Raw genomic sequence first — 17,019 nt, 5'->3', positions numbered from 1 at the left:
TCTGTACAGAATTTAGTCCACACAACCTATAAAGACACACCCTATTGTTCACAACACAACGGGAAAACCACGCCACTTCTAGAAACACAAGAAGATTAAGAAACCAGACATGCAGATGAAATGACAACAAGAATGCATACGCAGCGGTAAAAACACGCCACGCAAACAATACAACGGGATAACCACGGGACGGAGAAATAAGACAAGCAGACGAAACAACAACAAGCATGCATTGGTACCCTGACTTGTGAACGCCGTCTGTTAAGAGTGAGCTTGGTAGTGAGTTTATCCTCTGACCAACTCAACCTTTAACATCGCGGTTGCTAACGCAGTCTTCCGTGGTCCGGTATCTTTACGCGGCAAAAGTGGTTGAACAGGACATCACCAGCGTGACAGAGGTGCGTCCACGTGTATACCAGGACAGCCTCATTGAAGCCTACACGAGCATCGGCAGAAGTAGCCGAGCGTATTCGTCGTATCACGTGAATGTCAACGCCAGAACATCGTCATCGAAGCATACAGGAGCGCCGGCGGAAATAGCCGGGTGCAGTCGTCGTAGCAGAGGAGCGTCAACGTATACGCCAGGACACCGTCATTGAAACCTACGCGAGCCCTGGCAGAAATAGTCGAGCGTGGTCGTCGTAGCACGGGAGCGTCAATGCACTCCACAAGACATCGTCATTGAAGTCTACGCGAGCGCCGGCAGAAGTAGCCGAGCGTGATCGTCGTGGTACAGAGCAGCCAGTCGTCTAGCACCCAGGAGCGCAGCAGAGCGGGAAACGGTATTTCACTAACGGACCACACCGAACCGTTAGCCTGACAGCACTTTCCTCGGGCGACGACATTACAACGCGGGAGACAATTTTGTAAATTTAATTAAAATTATAATATAAAATAAAATACGATTCACAGAAGAGCCCCAATGTTTACAAATTTATTGTAACGAACTCTGGACACGGCGAGTATACCTCAGCAAGTTATACTTGTAAGAAGCAGGGGCAGCAAAAAGTTCCGTTACAAAACTCAAGATTTTTCGGTAGGACCGTTACGAATTTGCTTAATTGATGTGATATGGCATCATCGTAATGACAACGTCCGAGGTATGAGCATTATAAATGTATAAAATGTATTTTAGTATTCATCTGAGATTGATTGACGGATTGACATTTATCCGTCGTTGGGTTTTTCTGCTATTTTCCCAACGAAAAAAAAACACCTATCTTGTTCCTCTCTAATAGGGGTTTATGTACAGTCTTGATTGGTTCATCTTGGATGGAACAGCCAGATTACCTAGCCAGTTATGAACATAATATGGTCAATTGAAATGTTCCAGAACTTAAACAAAAGAACGATTGTTAACATTCGTTAATCTCATTGCCTTCAGAAAAGCGAAATTGACTGGTCTGTCGGCAATCACCAGACAGTGGTAAGACAACACCACCGAAAACTTCAACGTTGTTTAAAAATGCCATTGGACTTTTGTTCCTTTTTTTTGGTATGTTGAAATGGTGATGTTGTAGTATTTGTGTGCGTGTGATGTGGAATGTAATGCTGATGTGGTGTGTAGGTAAGAGGTGACGGTGAATGATGAGGTGGTGTATGTAATGTGTATGGTGTGGGAGTGTAATGTTGTGAGGGGGGTCTGAGACTCATTTAACCATCCCGGCCCCCCTAGGCAACTGCTTAGCCTAGGAGTCGCTGCAGCTGTTGCAGCGTTGCCACGACGCTGCTAAGACCCACCGATCGCCGTGGCTGGGGCCTAGGCTGTCGACGCCGAATCGATGTTTCAACCCGCTGATGCACGGCTCGACTTCCGGGTTGATGCCTTGTTGCGTGGCTGCGAGGTATAGGTGGCTGCAGACTTGGCACAAACCCCTCGACTCACACTCTTGAAGCCGATGCGTCTGCGATAGGCAGTTTAAACAGTGCCCATGTGCCTGGGCCACTTGCTGTCGTTGTAACGGTCGCATTCCTCTAAAAATCCCACAGTGGTGCAGGCGATGTGGGCGCCGGCATAGGGGGCATCTTATACGATGCCCGTCCGAGTTCCGTGATGAACTATTGCCTGTTGACGGTGCTGTTGCAACTGCAGCTCGGGGTGTTGGGGTAGGCCCGGTGCGTTGCACGCTGGTAGCCGACCGAACGGTTGGCGTGGCTAACACTGGCATATCTAGGTCCATGGTAATCTACTTTGTATAAAGGAGATTGTTAATTATAAATCTGTCATAATTATATATGAGCAATCGTGCCACGATTGGATTAGTTTTTTTTGTTAATTGCTTACGGAATATTATTTTTGAACGGTTGGTATTAGCGTGTTTCTCGTTTTTGAGCGTTTTATTTAATTTGTTAATTGTATAGCGGGAACATCGGCTTGTTTTTTGCGGTTTATTTCGGTTTTGGTTATTAAACGGATGTTTCAATTTCGGTATTATTATACGGATTGGTCATTACGCGCGTTTTCGCTATTATCTGCGGTTGGTAGAAAGCACAGTTTTACGAGCGGTCTGGTCAGCGTTCCGTTCTGAGTACGGAGATCAACTACTCGGATATGACCGTCGGAGCCGTGATATAGCTTCTCTATGCGACCAAGCCGCCATTCTGTAGGGAAAACAATCGTCCTGTATTAGGACAAAATCTCCAAGCTTTGGCGCCTTTTCGTGAGTTTTCCAGCGGTACCTTTTGTGAAGGTCCTTTATATACTCCTCCTTCCATCGGCGGCTGAAATCATGATGTAGAATTTTAATTCTTTCCCATCTGTTTAGTAAGGAAAGCGACTCCACGCCTGGCTCAGGTATGGCCAGAATGGGTGCTCCTTTGAGAAAGTGCCCTGGTGTAGGAGCTGTTAGATTTGAGGGATCTTGCGAGAGTGTCGTCAATGGCCGTGAATTGAGGACGGCTTCAATACGAATTAATAATGTTGTAAATTTTTCAAAGTTAAATTTGTAGTTTCCAGCTACTTTTTCAAAGTGGGATTTAAAGCTTTTTACCGCTGATTCCCACAAACCACCCACATAAGGAGCGCTTGGAGGGATGAACTGCCAGTTAATGCCTTGGGGAGCGTACTTTTGTACAATCAATTTTGACGGAAAACCACGTCGTCCGACGAAGCGAGCAAATACCGCGAGAAAAGCCTCTTTTGTCAGATTTGTACATAGCTCGAGGTGTACTGCTTTTGTCGTAAAACAGACAAAGACAGCCACGTAGCCTTTCATCAGTGTGGGAGACCTTAGCATGGATGCCTTTATTTGAAAAGGCCCAGCAAAATCGACACAAGCGATAGTGAAGGGCGGAGCAAAGTTGCAGCGTTCCGGTGGAAGTGCTGCCATAATCTGTGTTCGCATCTTTTGCTTATGCACAGTGCATATCTTGCACGAAAAATGCATTTCTTTATTTTTGGCTTGAGTCTTGGGATATAAAACTCTTGGCGCACTATTTGTTGCATAAGGCGGTGTTCAGCGTGTAATAATAGTACGTGGACGTAATTGAGTTATAATGTGGCAAGTTGCGATCTCTCTGGTATAACAATGGGATGACGTTCGTTGTACGTTAGGCTTGAACTGACAAGCCGACCATTTGCACGTAGTAGACCCTTCGTATCTATGAATGGATTTAGTACGAGGAGTGAGCTCTTTTTATCAATCGGCTTCGATTCTTTCAGTACTGATATCTCTTGGCTGAAGTAGCGCGCTTAAGTAGATGCGATAAGAGCGACCTTTGCTTTTTGTAAGTCTAGGTGCGTCACTGTATCGCTTTGGGGACATACTGTGCGTATTCCTTTAATGCAAAGTTTGAGTCCCTCTATAAATTTGAGCATATAAGCGATTAACCTGAGGGCTCGGGGTTAAGATAAAAATCTCTCCAAGATGTCAGTATCATCCAATGTTGCGTGAAAGGAGTTGATCTTTCGACTTTCTGGGGCAATAATATTGCGCATGGGCGATTGTGGCCAAGAATCGGGAGATTCTGTTCTGTAGAGGTTTGCACCCCTTTTGTACCTAGATCTGCAGGATTGTCAGCACTGGCTACGTGTCGCCAAGTGGCCGATCCCACTAGGTCAAAAATTTGAGACGTTCGATTGGAAATATACATCTTCCATGCATGCGGTGGTTTTTCCAACCAGACTAATACAATCTCGGAATCGGACCAGAGATATAATTTATTTTTTGCCATATTCAGTTGCGTTTGCACTATGGATGCTAGTTTGGCAAGTAGTAGTGCACCACATAGTTCTAGTCGTGATAGACTTACGGTTTTTAGAGGAGCCACTTTTGCTTTTGCAACGAGTAAGTGGCTTGTGGTCGCCTTGTCGCTTTGTGTGCGAACATATATAGTGGCGCAATACGCCTTTTCAGAGGCGTAACAAAAGCCGTGTAGTTCGACTTTGTGCTCTGGGACATAATTTACCCATCGTGGGATTTGTATTTGTGTAATATCGTTTAGATTGCTCGCGAACTGGGACCACTTTTCTAAACGAAGTGGTTTTACTTGCTCGTCCCAGTTGGTACCATCTAGCCATAATTCTTGTATCAGCATTTTGGCTTGAATCATAATTGGCGATAGCCATCCTGCGGGGTCAAAAAGTTTTGCCACAGAGGAGAGAATTTGGCGTTTTGTAATGGCGGATAGTGCGGATATGGACTCAGTCGGGTATGAAAACTGGTCCGATATCGCATTCCATTGGATGCCCAGAGTTTTTGTTGTACTTTCCTTTTCGAAAATAAGGAAATTAGTGTCCAACAAATTTTCTTTTGGTATATTTTTTATGGAGGATGGAGTCATGTGTAGAAGTTCACGCAAGTGAGGAAAGTTCTCTGATCGCCTTTCACTTGGGAGTGGCCAGAAACGATTCTTTTGCATATGACTCAAGCAGCTCACGACTTCCGGTCTTTGACCAAGTATCCTCTGTGTGGCCTAAGAACATCCGTTTGAAGGCGAGCTAAAGTGAGAAGGCGAAACAAACCCCTGCATAGGGTTGTGCGCTGGGTTTGGGACCCGTCACGTAAAAAAACATCCGCAGTGAAAAGTTTCAACCAACCTCGGATGAGAGGCTGTTGTTGACTCGGCTATAATCGCGTAAGCGGTGTCTACGCCAGTAAAGAAGAAGAAGATATTTTTTAATATAGTTGGGTGATTTGCCGTAATCTTTTTTAATGGAAACCCTGCGGATTTGAGGGCTTGTATTACTTGTGATAATGATTCGTATGCTTGTGGAAGACTGTGACTTCCAGACAGAATATCGTCTACATACGTTTGTGTTTTTAACACCTGGGTCGCCAGAGGAAATTCTGACTTGGTGTTTTCAGCCAATTCATGGAGTGTTCGAATGGCTAAGTACGGGGCACAGTTAACGCCAAAGGTCACTGTTTTTATCTTGAAGTCGCGTAGTGGACTATTGGGGGATTTTCGCAAAATAATTTGCTGAAAATCTTGATCGTCTTTATGTACGACTATTTGTCTATACATTTTTTCGACGTCCCCGTTGAATACATATTTGAATACGTTTAGAATAAGCAGCATTAAATCAGGTTGAGGCGTGGGTTCCGTAAACGGATATAGTTTAGGGAATTCCCCGAGCTAGTGGATCTTGATGCGTTGAAGACAACTCTTATTCTATTTGTTTTTTTTATCTGGCTTTACTACTGCGTAATGTGGCAAGTAAAATGAGTAGTATTTGCCATTGATGATTTTTTTCGCATGGGCTTACTTCCTCCATGTGATCCATTGTGTTGGGAAATTGTTGTTTTAGTGGTAGTCGTACGACATACAGACCATTATCTGATCTAGTAGTTGTGGCTTTGTAAAAGTCTTCACAATACTGATCTTCGGGGGTTTTCATTGAAATGGGGGGGAGTTCTTCTATCTCCCAAAATTTTTTCAATTGTGAATTGAAGTACTCGTTTGAGATTTCCTCAACTTGAGTTGTCATTGTTGTGACTGGTTCCGTAACTAGTCCACTTAGGATCCAACCGAAAATAGTTTTTTGTGCCAAAAGTGTGTTTGAAATTTTCTCAATACCTTCGAGTGTTATCTATGGTATGAGATCGCTGCCTAATAGAAGGTCTATTTGAGCGGAGGTGTTGCAGTTGGGATCTGCTAACTAAAGGTGTGAAACCTTTTCCCAATGCTTGCTATTTATATGATAGCTTGGTAACATATTGGTTAATTGCGGTAAGACTACAGCTTCTGCTTGTATTCTTATATCCGCTTGGGGGAGAATAGGGTAACGGGGCAGATTTTATTAGAGTTTTGAACTACTCTTCCGCCCATTCCCGTAATTTCAAAGTTGGCTTGTCTTGTTGGTATATTTAGCCTATTTTGTGCCCTAGACGCTATGAAAGATCGTTGTGATCCTTGGTCTATTAGGGCTCTGAGCTTAAACAGTTCTCCTCGATATTCGATGGAGACGACTGCTGTGGGTAGTAGTACCCTACTTTGGTTTTCGCTATGTAGCGTTTGAGTTTTTAATGCCTTTGAGCAGCATGGTGCTTCTTGGCAATTGTGTGGATTTGGCACTTCGGGATTTATTGTTGCAACTAAACCCGTGGCTCTTTTGATATTTGCGGTATTTGGGGGTAAGCTGGAAAAATTATTTATATGAAGCATCGAATGGTGTCGTTTATGACAGTAGACGCAGTTAAATTTGCTTTCGCACTCTTTGCGTGTATGCGCATGTGACAGACAGTTTGTACAAAGTCTTTTAATTTTCACGAAATTGTTGCGGTCGATAATATTCATTTTTTTAAATCTCTCGCAAGATTTCAGCCTGTGCCCTCCTTTATACAGTTCGCATGACGTTTGTTTATTTTGTCGGATGTAAACGCTAGTGTTTTAAAAAAACTACGATTTAAGTTATTGTTGTTACTCGCTTGGGGTTTAATGAAGCTTCGATTTAGGTCGTGTTGAACGTTTTTAGTTCTGACCATTTTTTATCTACCATTTCCGCAATTTCATATTGGGTAGTTAAGAAATCTTTCATTTGTTGCCACGTTGGGCACTTTCTTCGTGATCAGAGCGATTGCTCCCACAAAAGTAACGATTTTTCTGGTAATGCGGATGTGCATATATTTACCAGAATGGGGTCCCAATTGTCTGTGGGAATATTCTGTGTCGCTAGAACCGACAAGCAATTTGAAACAGTGGATTGAAGTTTTATAAATTCTTCACTTGTTTCTTTCTGAATTTTTGGTAAATTCATTAATATTGTGACTTGTTTGTCGACTAATATTCTTTCGTTCTCGTAACGAGCTTTTAGAGCTTCCCAAGCATAATTGAAATGTTCGTCATTAAGAGCGAACTGTTTGACTAATACCCCTGCTTGACCTTTTGTTTTGTTTCGGAGGTGATACAATTTTTGTGCATTAGATAATTTTTGGTGGTTTATGTAAACGGCTGTGAACATGTCCCGGAAGGACGGCCATTGTTCATAACCACCATGAAAAATTTCAGTGTCTTATGCGGGCACCTTGAGGTGGATGCCTAAACTCGCCTCTTGGCTTTGAACTTGTGGCAGCTCTACTCTCGTTTGTGGAGTAGGTGCAATTGCTTTAATTAATTTCAATTGATCGGAGATCATAGCTTTCGTCTCTTCGTACTGGTCTAAGCAGTTTTCATATTTGGAGTATGCTGAAGATTTGAAACTTTCAGGTAGATCTGATTCGTCAGATTCTACAATTGCGTCATACGCACCTTGGAGACGTGTCCAGAAATTGCTTAGATTTTCTTTTTTGATTTCTAATACCGATTCAGAATTATATTGAATCGGTGAAGTTGAAAATCGAGTGCAGTATCGAATTAGACTGTCACTCTCAGCAATAAACTTAGTATATGAAATATCTTTCAGCCTTTTTTGCTTTGTAGCACCTTGCTTTGAGCGTGTAGCATAAGCAGGTGTACATGAGCTCTTTTCTTCTGAAATCATTTTTGGAACTTTTAGTGACTGTATTGCTTTAGAATCTTTTGAATCTGAGCTCATTTAGAAAATGTTTTAAAATAATTTAATATGTCTAAGTGTAAACTAGACTGGTAGATGTACAGAAATAGCTTTGTATAATAATATAGAGAATAGAAAACTCTTTTGTATACAAGAGTTTCAAAGAGAATCAATAAAACCACTGGCTTTTTGATAACCGCACTTTCCAAATATTTTTGTATGTATATGTACTTATGTGTTTGGGCGCGAACTCTTTTGTGTAAATAAGAGTTTTGAACGAAATTAGTATAACAATAACGCGTTCAATTGTACGTGAAGCCGAAAACCAAAACTCTTGTAAGTCAATAAGAGTTTTTCAACGAAATAAGTAAATTACGCATGTACTGTATTTACTTCAATTAGATTTAATTTGGTTGTAATTAGTTATTAATAACCGCAGAAAATGTTTTTTCTATGTGCATATATGAATATGTATGTACATATATATATTTTGTAATATATATATATATTTTGTGTGTATGTATATATGTATATATATAATATTTATTTATTATATATTTTTTTTATATATATATTTTGTGTCCGTAATTCTTATAGGGTATACCTATAAGCGGATCTTTTGTAATTATCTTATGCGCTAGTGAGAGCTCGTTTAGAGATCACTGCACTTTGTACATGCATATGTATATATGTATATATATATGTTTGTATTTTGCTTTTATATGCAATACTGCTTGTTTTTGACGGTCAAAGAACAAGGCCCTACAAGAACGATAATAATCATTTGATCAATCATATGACAATCACTAGTGACACAATTTTCTGTCACTGGCTCAGCGCAAGTTTCTATCACAGGGCAATATGAAAAAGTTGACAAAAACTTTTGTATACATGTCATATTGCATTTCTTTCTTACATACTAGGTTTAACAACCTGAACAACATATAGCTACACTGCTCACTCCAACGGTGTTTGGAATAAAAATTTCCCTGCAAAAATTCCATAACCGATTCTCAAACACATTCAAGCATTTTTACCAATGCATAAAAAAGCATGTTGAAAATTTGTAGTAATGATTGGCAAAAAGAAACAACATCAAACTTTCACATTATGCTTTATTCATTCGCGCATATTGTGTGCATAGGAATGGAGCAATGTTTCATTTGACCGAAAAAGACCAAAACGAAGAAAATGGTGTTGCCCAATCGACAAAATCAATTAATTTGCAAAGCTTTTTTAAAAATTCGGGCAAATTAGAAGAAGAGAAAGCAATTCCATTTGTTGTGGCATTTATTTTCATGTCAGTGGCAGCACGACATATGTATCACAATTAATTGCATATTTACAAGTGAACGCGAAAGCCGCAAAAAGACGCGCGAGTGAATTAACGAGAACAAAACAATTACATCAGGTGAGTAAAGTGATATTATTTATACAAAAAATGAAGAGGAAAACATTTTATAATGAAATGTGCAAAATTAAAAAGGAGTGTGAAAGAAGTTCAGTGCGATACGAAAGTTTATCGGAATTTGCGCGTGCTGATGGGGAAGATGGCGAAGCTGCCGCGGGTGCGCTACATTCTATTCCTGAAGATTCTTTCTCATTTTCCGGCTCAGAATGCCAGTCGGAAAATGAAAATGAAGTTGTTTCAAGTGCAGAAAAGTGCGAGCATTTAAAGTTATGGGCAATTAAAAATAATGTGTCTCAAGCCGTATTGAGCGATTTGCTCAGTGTTTTAAGAAAAATAGGAGTGCATGATTTGCCCTTGTCTGCAAAAACTGTGCTTGAAACAACAAAAATTAAATCAGTTATAAAGAGAATTTACATATATTGGCATCCAAAAGCATTTTGAATCAAATTCATTTCCATTTTTGAATGAAAAAAGTGAAGTGTTAATAGATGTTGGAATCGACGGCTTAAGGCTATTTAAAAGTTCGAACAGAGCCCTATGGCCCATTCTTGGTTCAACTGTTGGCTTTCCGAAAACCACTCCTTTCACTATTGCCTGCTTCTCAGGAAAACAGAAACCAAATTGCACAAATGAATTTATGAAAGAATTTTGTGACGAGGTAGTGTACTTGAGAAAAAACGGGTTAAAAGTCGGTTTAATAAATCCAATTTTGAAAAGTTTTAATATTCGTTTGTTTACTTGTGATTCGCCAGCGAGAGCTTTTGTGACTGGGGTTCAAAATCACAATTCAAAGCACGGCTGCCCAAAATGTTGTCAAGTAGGCACATTTAATAAAAGAAGGGTATGCTTCTCTAAAAATTTAAGTGAATTAAGAACAGATTTTTCATTCAAAAATAGAAATGATCCGGCACACCATAATTTAGAATTTCGGGAACAAGAAAACGTGCTAGAAGTAGCAGCTTTTGGAATGGTTTCTCAATTCCCTTTAGATCCCATGCACCTCGTCGATTTAGGTGTAGCTAAAAAGCTGCTACACCTTATAATAAGTAAAGTAAACGTTAACGTAATGAATCAAAAGATCAATTTTGTTTCTTCTTGGGTTCCTTCTGAATTCGGAAGAGTTTGCAGAAATCTCAATGATTTAAAAAGTTGGAAATCTACTGAATATCGACAATTTTTATTATACTCTGGTATATTTATTTTAACAAATTGTGTTGATGAAGATTTGTACTACCATTTTCTTTTACTACATGCTAGTATACGTATTCTTTCTTGCGAAAGGTCTTACAAAAGAGAAGCAAATATTGTACAACAATTATTAGAGGAGTTTGTTAGTTTGTTTGGCAATATTTATGGGGAACATTTGATAAGTTTTAACCTGCATGGCCTACTTCATTTGTCTGAAAGTGCTACAGAATTTGGTCCCTTAGACACATTTTCTGCTTACAAATTTGAAAATTACATGCAGCGCTTAAAAAAACTTATTAAATCCCCTACGAATATTTTGCAACAGCTATATTTAAGAATTGAAGAAAGAAATAATTTAATAGAAGAAAACAATTCAATGTTTGACACGTTTTTTATAAATCCTAAAAAAGAGAAAGATTCGTTTTGCTTCAGTCAAGAGACGGGACCTTTCAAAGTCATAAATACGAGTATTGAATCGGGAGCAGAAGTAGTAGTCGGTTACAATTTTAAAGAAATCAGTAATTACTTTAGTGAACCCCTTGAATCATTTTCTGCTCTTGGCATTTTAGTAGCAAGTAGGTTAAGTGAAGAATTAATACTTTTTCCAAAAAAAAATATTAAATACAAATACTTTTGCGTACCTCATGAAAATCGTTTTCTTTTAATTCCAATTTTACACCACCTCTTTTATAACTTTGCACACTAGTTGTATGTTTATTCTGCTGTTTATCAAATCTGTTCAACTTAGAATTTCACTAATTTATATATATTTTTCTTTTTAAAATAATGCATCGTTGGAGCAATATGATGGAGTCGAATGATATTTTTAATGTGACGCCACCATCAACTTCCACTCCTAAGGGCTTAAAAAGGAAAAAAGTGCAACTATCGCATAATTTTTACGCTAGCTCTTCAAGTCAAGGTAAGCTTTTCGAAATAAATATAGAAATAACTTTCTTCAGACTTTATGAAATGTTTTACAGTACTCACTCCGCACAGCCAACACATGTTTTGCTCTGAAGAAACTGCAACTGCTTCCGAGGGCTTAGATGCAAACAAAGGTAATGTTAACCACTTTACGTAAAACATTAAAGCCAATATTTTTTTAGCACTTTTACTAATTATTCCTAGTATATAGAAGTATGAACTTGCTACAAATAATTTTATTCTTACAGATATAATGGCCAAGTTAGATTTAATTTTGGAAAAGCAATTGAACTTGGAAAGTCGCCTGGACAAATTGGAAGAAAACGTAAGTGATCATTATATTTAGGTCACTTCCTTACAGAAGTATACATTTTATATATTTTTTAATGCAAATTTTCATACATCTGTGTGTGCAAAAATAGCAGTAAAATTCAATTTTGAATTTAGCTGCTATTTTTGTGCACACAGGTGTATATCAATTATTACTATCTACATATGTACATATTTCAGCTAATTAATAAAACTGATGTCATGGCCCACCACAAAATCGTGCGAGAGACGAAAGTCCTAGTAAAAAAGGTGCAGCAGACAGTGTGCCGCATCTCGGGAGAAAGTTGCGAAGACTTTCACACCGAACTGGCAGTTCTTATGCCAATGCAGACCTTGGATGCGGTCTTTGATTTGGAGGAGAAGATATTAAAAAAAAATTATGAAGATGCAGTTGTGAGTATTGTTTTTGTTTTTTTTTTCTTAGAGTACACATGTTTATGAATTAACAAAATCACAAATGTCTTTGCAGATAACATATCTTTTCACTTTAAAGGGCACTTCTGGGGATATTGGCGAGGTTGTGAAGGGAGTTTTTGGCGACGAAGTCCTCAGTTTGTTCAATTGGGATGGGAGGTGCGGGAAGAAATCGCTTCAGAATTAAAAATAGTTGGCGTGGCTCTATTTGGTAATTCATACTATTGTTAACTTTATTTACCAAGTTTTCTGTTATTATGTTTTATTTGTTTCAGAAATTTTCAAACTGCATGGACGCATCGACTTCGAAAAGGAAGTCCGAAAGAGCGTTGAGCAAAGCCACAACAGGCAAAAGCAAAAACGCTATTTGCTGAACAAAAAAAACTTATAACAAAATTGTAAATTTTTCTTAAAATACTAATATAAAAGAAAACATGCAAAAAAAATGGATTTTTATTTCTAAATATATTTTGCGGTATTCCATTATGGCAAGTAAAAAACCTTAGTATTTCACTTTGTATTTAACTGCAAAATGACGGTCAAAAAAATTGTCAAATCACTAGAAGTTTTACTCTCATTTCACCACACATTTTCTCAAAAAATGACCGTCAGTAAACTAGTAAATCTGCGGAAAAGCTACTAGTTAATTTACTGGTAAAAAACCGGGCCCAAATAACGTGAATGAGCGGTGCAGCTATACATTTTGTTATGCTACTAAGCTTTGAGTAAGAACGGTATATACAATCACACAATTAGGTACGTAATGAAAAGAAACGGTCAAAAAAGTGCCCATGGCTCTTAAGAGTGTGACTGAAAGATTTACGGAAAGTCCCCGTCACGGCTCCAGGTCGTTTTACTAGTCATTTTACCAGTATGCTTCTCGCAGGGTTGTGTCATTAATGATATAAATCTCTGTCATGAATGCCTCAAGCATAACGCCAACATCCTGCATGTGTGACTATCACATATGATGTAAATATCATGCAGTTGTGACAATCATATGTGATGTAAGCACATGTAGAAATTATACATTTATTAATTTATTGTAATTTATTTTATTTAGAAAAAATTAAATTCATTTTAATTCATATAATATTCATTAATTCATGTTATAAAAAAATTGTACAAAAAGTAAAAAAAAATTAATGTAAAATTAAAGCTTCATTTTTTGGTTTTAATTTGTTCAGTTTTTAAATTTAATTATTGTTTCCTTATTTAAAATAAGTACGCTGCTTTAACCTGTGTTGGCTGAGCAGTATTGATCGCTTTATATTTTGCTCGGAACTCCTACACCCTTGTTGTTGAAACGCATCTAAATTAAAAGAAAAATATATATTAGTAAACATTTTAAGTAAACATTAAGTTGCAATTATGTATATGTATGTACTTCTTAAAATGGTATCAACCAGCACCAACTTGCATAGGGATTTCTTGCTCCACCTGCCATCCCAATTATATCCTTCCAAGAGCTCATCTGAGAAAACCTTAGGTATTACGTCAGCCACATTATCACTGGCGCCTTTAAGCTTGTGAAGGAATGTAGTCTTAAAAGAAGTAAAAGTATTGTAACTAGTAGTAAACTTATTATATTTTATTTTTTAAGTTACCATTGTTTGGGCATAGTCTTGGTTTCGCAGTCTATCTTCTACTTCCGCAACTGTTGCTTGCGACTCCATCGGAAAAGTGCTAGCGACGTCATCCAGCTCTTTGTCAATCACTTCGCCGGTCATGCCGCACACTGACTGCTCCACTCGTTTTAAGAGAACTTTGCATTCTCTGATTGACTTATTTTACGCCAAAACATCCGCCTTTTCGACAATCTTACAAATAAATTTAGACGAAAAGATATATGTATATAAAGTCTTAGATTTACTTTTATTACTGAGTGTACATACAATATTGTAAAACACTTACTTTCGACTCCATCTCATTCAGTTTTTCAAATATAGCAGTTTGGTTGTGAACCAGTGACAATTGGCCTTCACTAAGGGCTTTTTGGTTCTGCAAAGTTATAAATACGTTTTCCTCCAATTTGTCTAGCCTTTCTTGTATATTCTTTTGGCCCGCAATGATACTTTTTAACGCTTCAAGAATATCTTAAATTTAAAAAGTTTATATATGTAGCATATTTTATTAGAAGCTTTATGTTAAAAATGACCTGAGTTTTGTTATGTTCTTGATATTCCCACTGGATATTGGCGCCGCTCAATCCTCTCAATCTCTACTAAAAAATTAATAATTTTTAATATATTTATACTTATTTGTATAAATTTTTAAGTATTTTCCTTTTAACTTACCACCTTCATCTTGCGTCTCGAATATGTTATATGTTATATATTTCTCTTCGATAGGAATACAAAAGTATTTGAAATCAATGTCTTCGATAGGAACTGTTACCATTTCTTCATCTAACTCACTTGCGACTACAATCCCTAGGCCACTTGCCGATTCTACAGGTTCATTAAAGTAGTTTTCAGTCTTTCTGAAAACTTTGCAGACAATTTCATACGACTGTTGAGACTTTATGACATTAAATACCTTCAATGGTCCTGTCAACTCACTAAAACAAAAACTATCTTTCTGCTTGTTGGGATTTAAATCAAGTGATGCAAATTTTGGCACATTCTCTGAATTTGATTCAATACCCTGTTTTTCATCAAGTTGCTGTAGAATTTTATTAGGTTTATTTTCAATTTTTTTTTTAAATTCTGCATATAGTTTTCGAAACGATACGCTGAAAAAGAATCTAATGGTCCAAACTGTTTTACGCAATCTGCCAAGTGAAGTAGTCCATGAATATTAAAGCTAACCAATTCGTCACCATATAAAATTCCAAAAATATTGACGAAATCTGTTAGCGTTTGTTGGGCAATATCGGCTTCGATTCGGTGCGATTTTTCATTCGACAAAAGTCGAATACTACTATGTAGCAGCAGGAAGTGATAGTATTGATCGGTACTGCTACAATCTTTAAGAACAAATATACCAGAATAAAGCAAAAACTGCCTAAACTCAGTCGATTTCCAATTATGAATCTCATCTAAACTTTTAGATATGCAGCCAAACTCTGATGGGATAAATTTAGAGACATAGTCAAGCTTTTCGTTAATAATAGTATGATCGGCCTTTTTTGTTGCAAGTTTAAGTAATTTCTTTGTTACTCCCAAGTCGACTAAGTGCATACTATCAAGGGGAAACTGAGAAACCATCCCAAAATCTGATTCTTCTAAAATGCTCTTTTTGAATTTGAAATCTTCTAAATGATGCGCAGGATTTGAACGTAACATAAACGTTGTATCCGATCTTAAGGAACCGACGTTTTTTTGAAAACTTACTCAATTTTTTTGGTAAGTACCCTCCTGGCAGCATTTTGGACAACCATTTTTCCCGTTGTGTGATATAACACCTGTTACAAAAGCCCTCGCTGGGGAGTTACAAACAAAAAGACGAATGTTAAATTTTAAAACGGTTGGCTTAAATCCAACTTTAATGCCGGTTGCCCTTAGCGACACGACCTCGGCACAAAATTCGGACATGAATTGATCTATGTTACTTGGCTTCTTGAACCCGGAATAGCATGCTATCATAAACGGGGTTGTATTAGGGAAACCTACAACTGAACCCAAGATAGGCCATAATACCCTGGTGGAACTTTTGTACAATTTTAACCCATCAACTCCTATATCTAAATAAACCTCATTTTTCCCTTCCAAGTAATTAAACGGACTTGAAACAAAATAGTTTTGAATTCCTATGTACAAAAATTCTCCATCTTGCATTTTAGTGATATTTATTTCTTCTTTACTAGTATTTAGTAGTGTTTTTGCAGATAGTGGCATACCATCAACACCTACTTTGCGCAATGTTTTTAGAAGATCTTCTAAAGCGATTTGCGATATGTTGTTTCTGATAGCCCACGACTTAATTTCATTACATTTATTTCTACGATTGATAAAATCCACAGGATAACACACATTATTGAAAAAGTCTTTGAGGAAAAAAAATTCTGTTCTGCCGTATTTTTGGATGTTGCGAAAGCGTTCGATAAAGTTTGTCACAAAGGACTGCTTTCGAAACTGAAACTAATTTTACCGAAACAGTATTATGACATCATAAAATCGTATTTATCTGATCGCTACTTTCGCGTTAAACAAGGAGACAAATATTCTGATCTTAGGGAAATAAAAGCAGGAGTTCCAGAAGGTAGTGTGTTGGGTCCTCTTCTTTATATTACATATATTCATATATTCACACACGACCTGCCAATAGACTGCAATTATACAACAGCCACATTTGCAGATGATACCGCGTTGCTTGCCGTTGGTAGTAGTGAACACGAGTCCACTAATAATCTCCAAAAAGCTGTAAATAAAGTCGTACAATGGGCAAAGAAATGGCAGATAAAGCTGAATGAAGCTAAGTCTGTACACATTGTTTTCACATACAACAAGATACAGTACTTACCAATTTTCATAGACGGTGATCGAATACCGTACTTTAATTCCGCTAAATACTTAGGAATGACGCTTGACACTAAGCTACGGTGGAAAGTTCACGTAAAAAACAAACGTAAGAAGCTGGACATGCGACTCAAAAATTACAATTGGTTAATCGGTAACAAATCAGTGTTATCCATCGAAAATAAGTTACTTATCCATAAACAAATACTCCGACCGATATGGAGCTATGGTGCACAACTCTGGGGATGTACTAACGCAAACAATAAGAAAGTCATCCAACAATTCCAAAACAAAGTACTAACACTAATTGTCAAAGCGCCTTGGTATTGTAGATGTGCTCATATAGAGCGTGATCT

At 37.8% G+C, this 17,019-nt stretch overlaps 1 protein-coding gene across 2 annotated transcripts; it reads left to right on the top strand.

Annotated features, from left to right (window-relative positions):
• Nucleotides 1-9,006: 9,006 nt before the first annotated feature.
• On the top strand, nt 9,007-12,398 carry LOC115066671 (uncharacterized). 2 transcript variants are annotated; one of them, XM_049450274.1, is made up of 6 exons: nt 9,007-9,344; nt 11,333-11,454; nt 11,516-11,593; nt 11,708-11,784; nt 11,970-12,182; nt 12,259-12,398. In XM_049450274.1, exons 2-6 carry the CDS (start codon nt 11,337-11,339, stop codon nt 12,388-12,390), a joined length of 618 nt encoding a protein of 205 aa, XP_049306231.1. In that variant the 5' UTR covers nt 9,007-9,344; nt 11,333-11,336; the 3' UTR covers nt 12,391-12,398. The 2 variants fall into 2 exon arrangements, with proteins under 2 accessions (XP_049306231.1, XP_049306230.1); XM_049450273.1 differs by lacking the exon at nt 9,007-9,344 and having other exon boundaries at nt 10,239-11,454.
• The last annotated feature ends 4,621 nt before the right edge of the window (nt 12,399-17,019 follow it).

This window comes from Bactrocera dorsalis, chromosome 2 (genome assembly GCF_023373825.1).
Source record: "Bactrocera dorsalis isolate Fly_Bdor chromosome 2, ASM2337382v1, whole genome shotgun sequence".
NCBI lineage: Eukaryota > Metazoa > Arthropoda > Insecta > Diptera > Tephritidae > Bactrocera > Bactrocera dorsalis.
Note: the sequence above shows the minus strand (reverse complement) of the source record. Positions and strands in the feature narration are given on the sequence as shown.

Bases quoted from the DNA above. Each gene is read 5' to 3' on its own strand.
- LOC115066671 (XM_049450273.1), top strand. From the start codon at position 11,319: ATGCATCGTTGGAGCAATATGATGGAGTCGAATGATATTTTTAATGTG. The intron at 11,594-11,707 runs GTAATGTTAACC...TTATTCTTACAG, and splicing joins GGGCTTAGATGCAAACAAAG to ATATAATGGCCAAGTTAGAT. The intron at 12,183-12,258 runs GTGAGTATTGTT...ATGTCTTTGCAG, and splicing joins AAAATTATGAAGATGCAGTT to ATAACATATCTTTTCACTTT.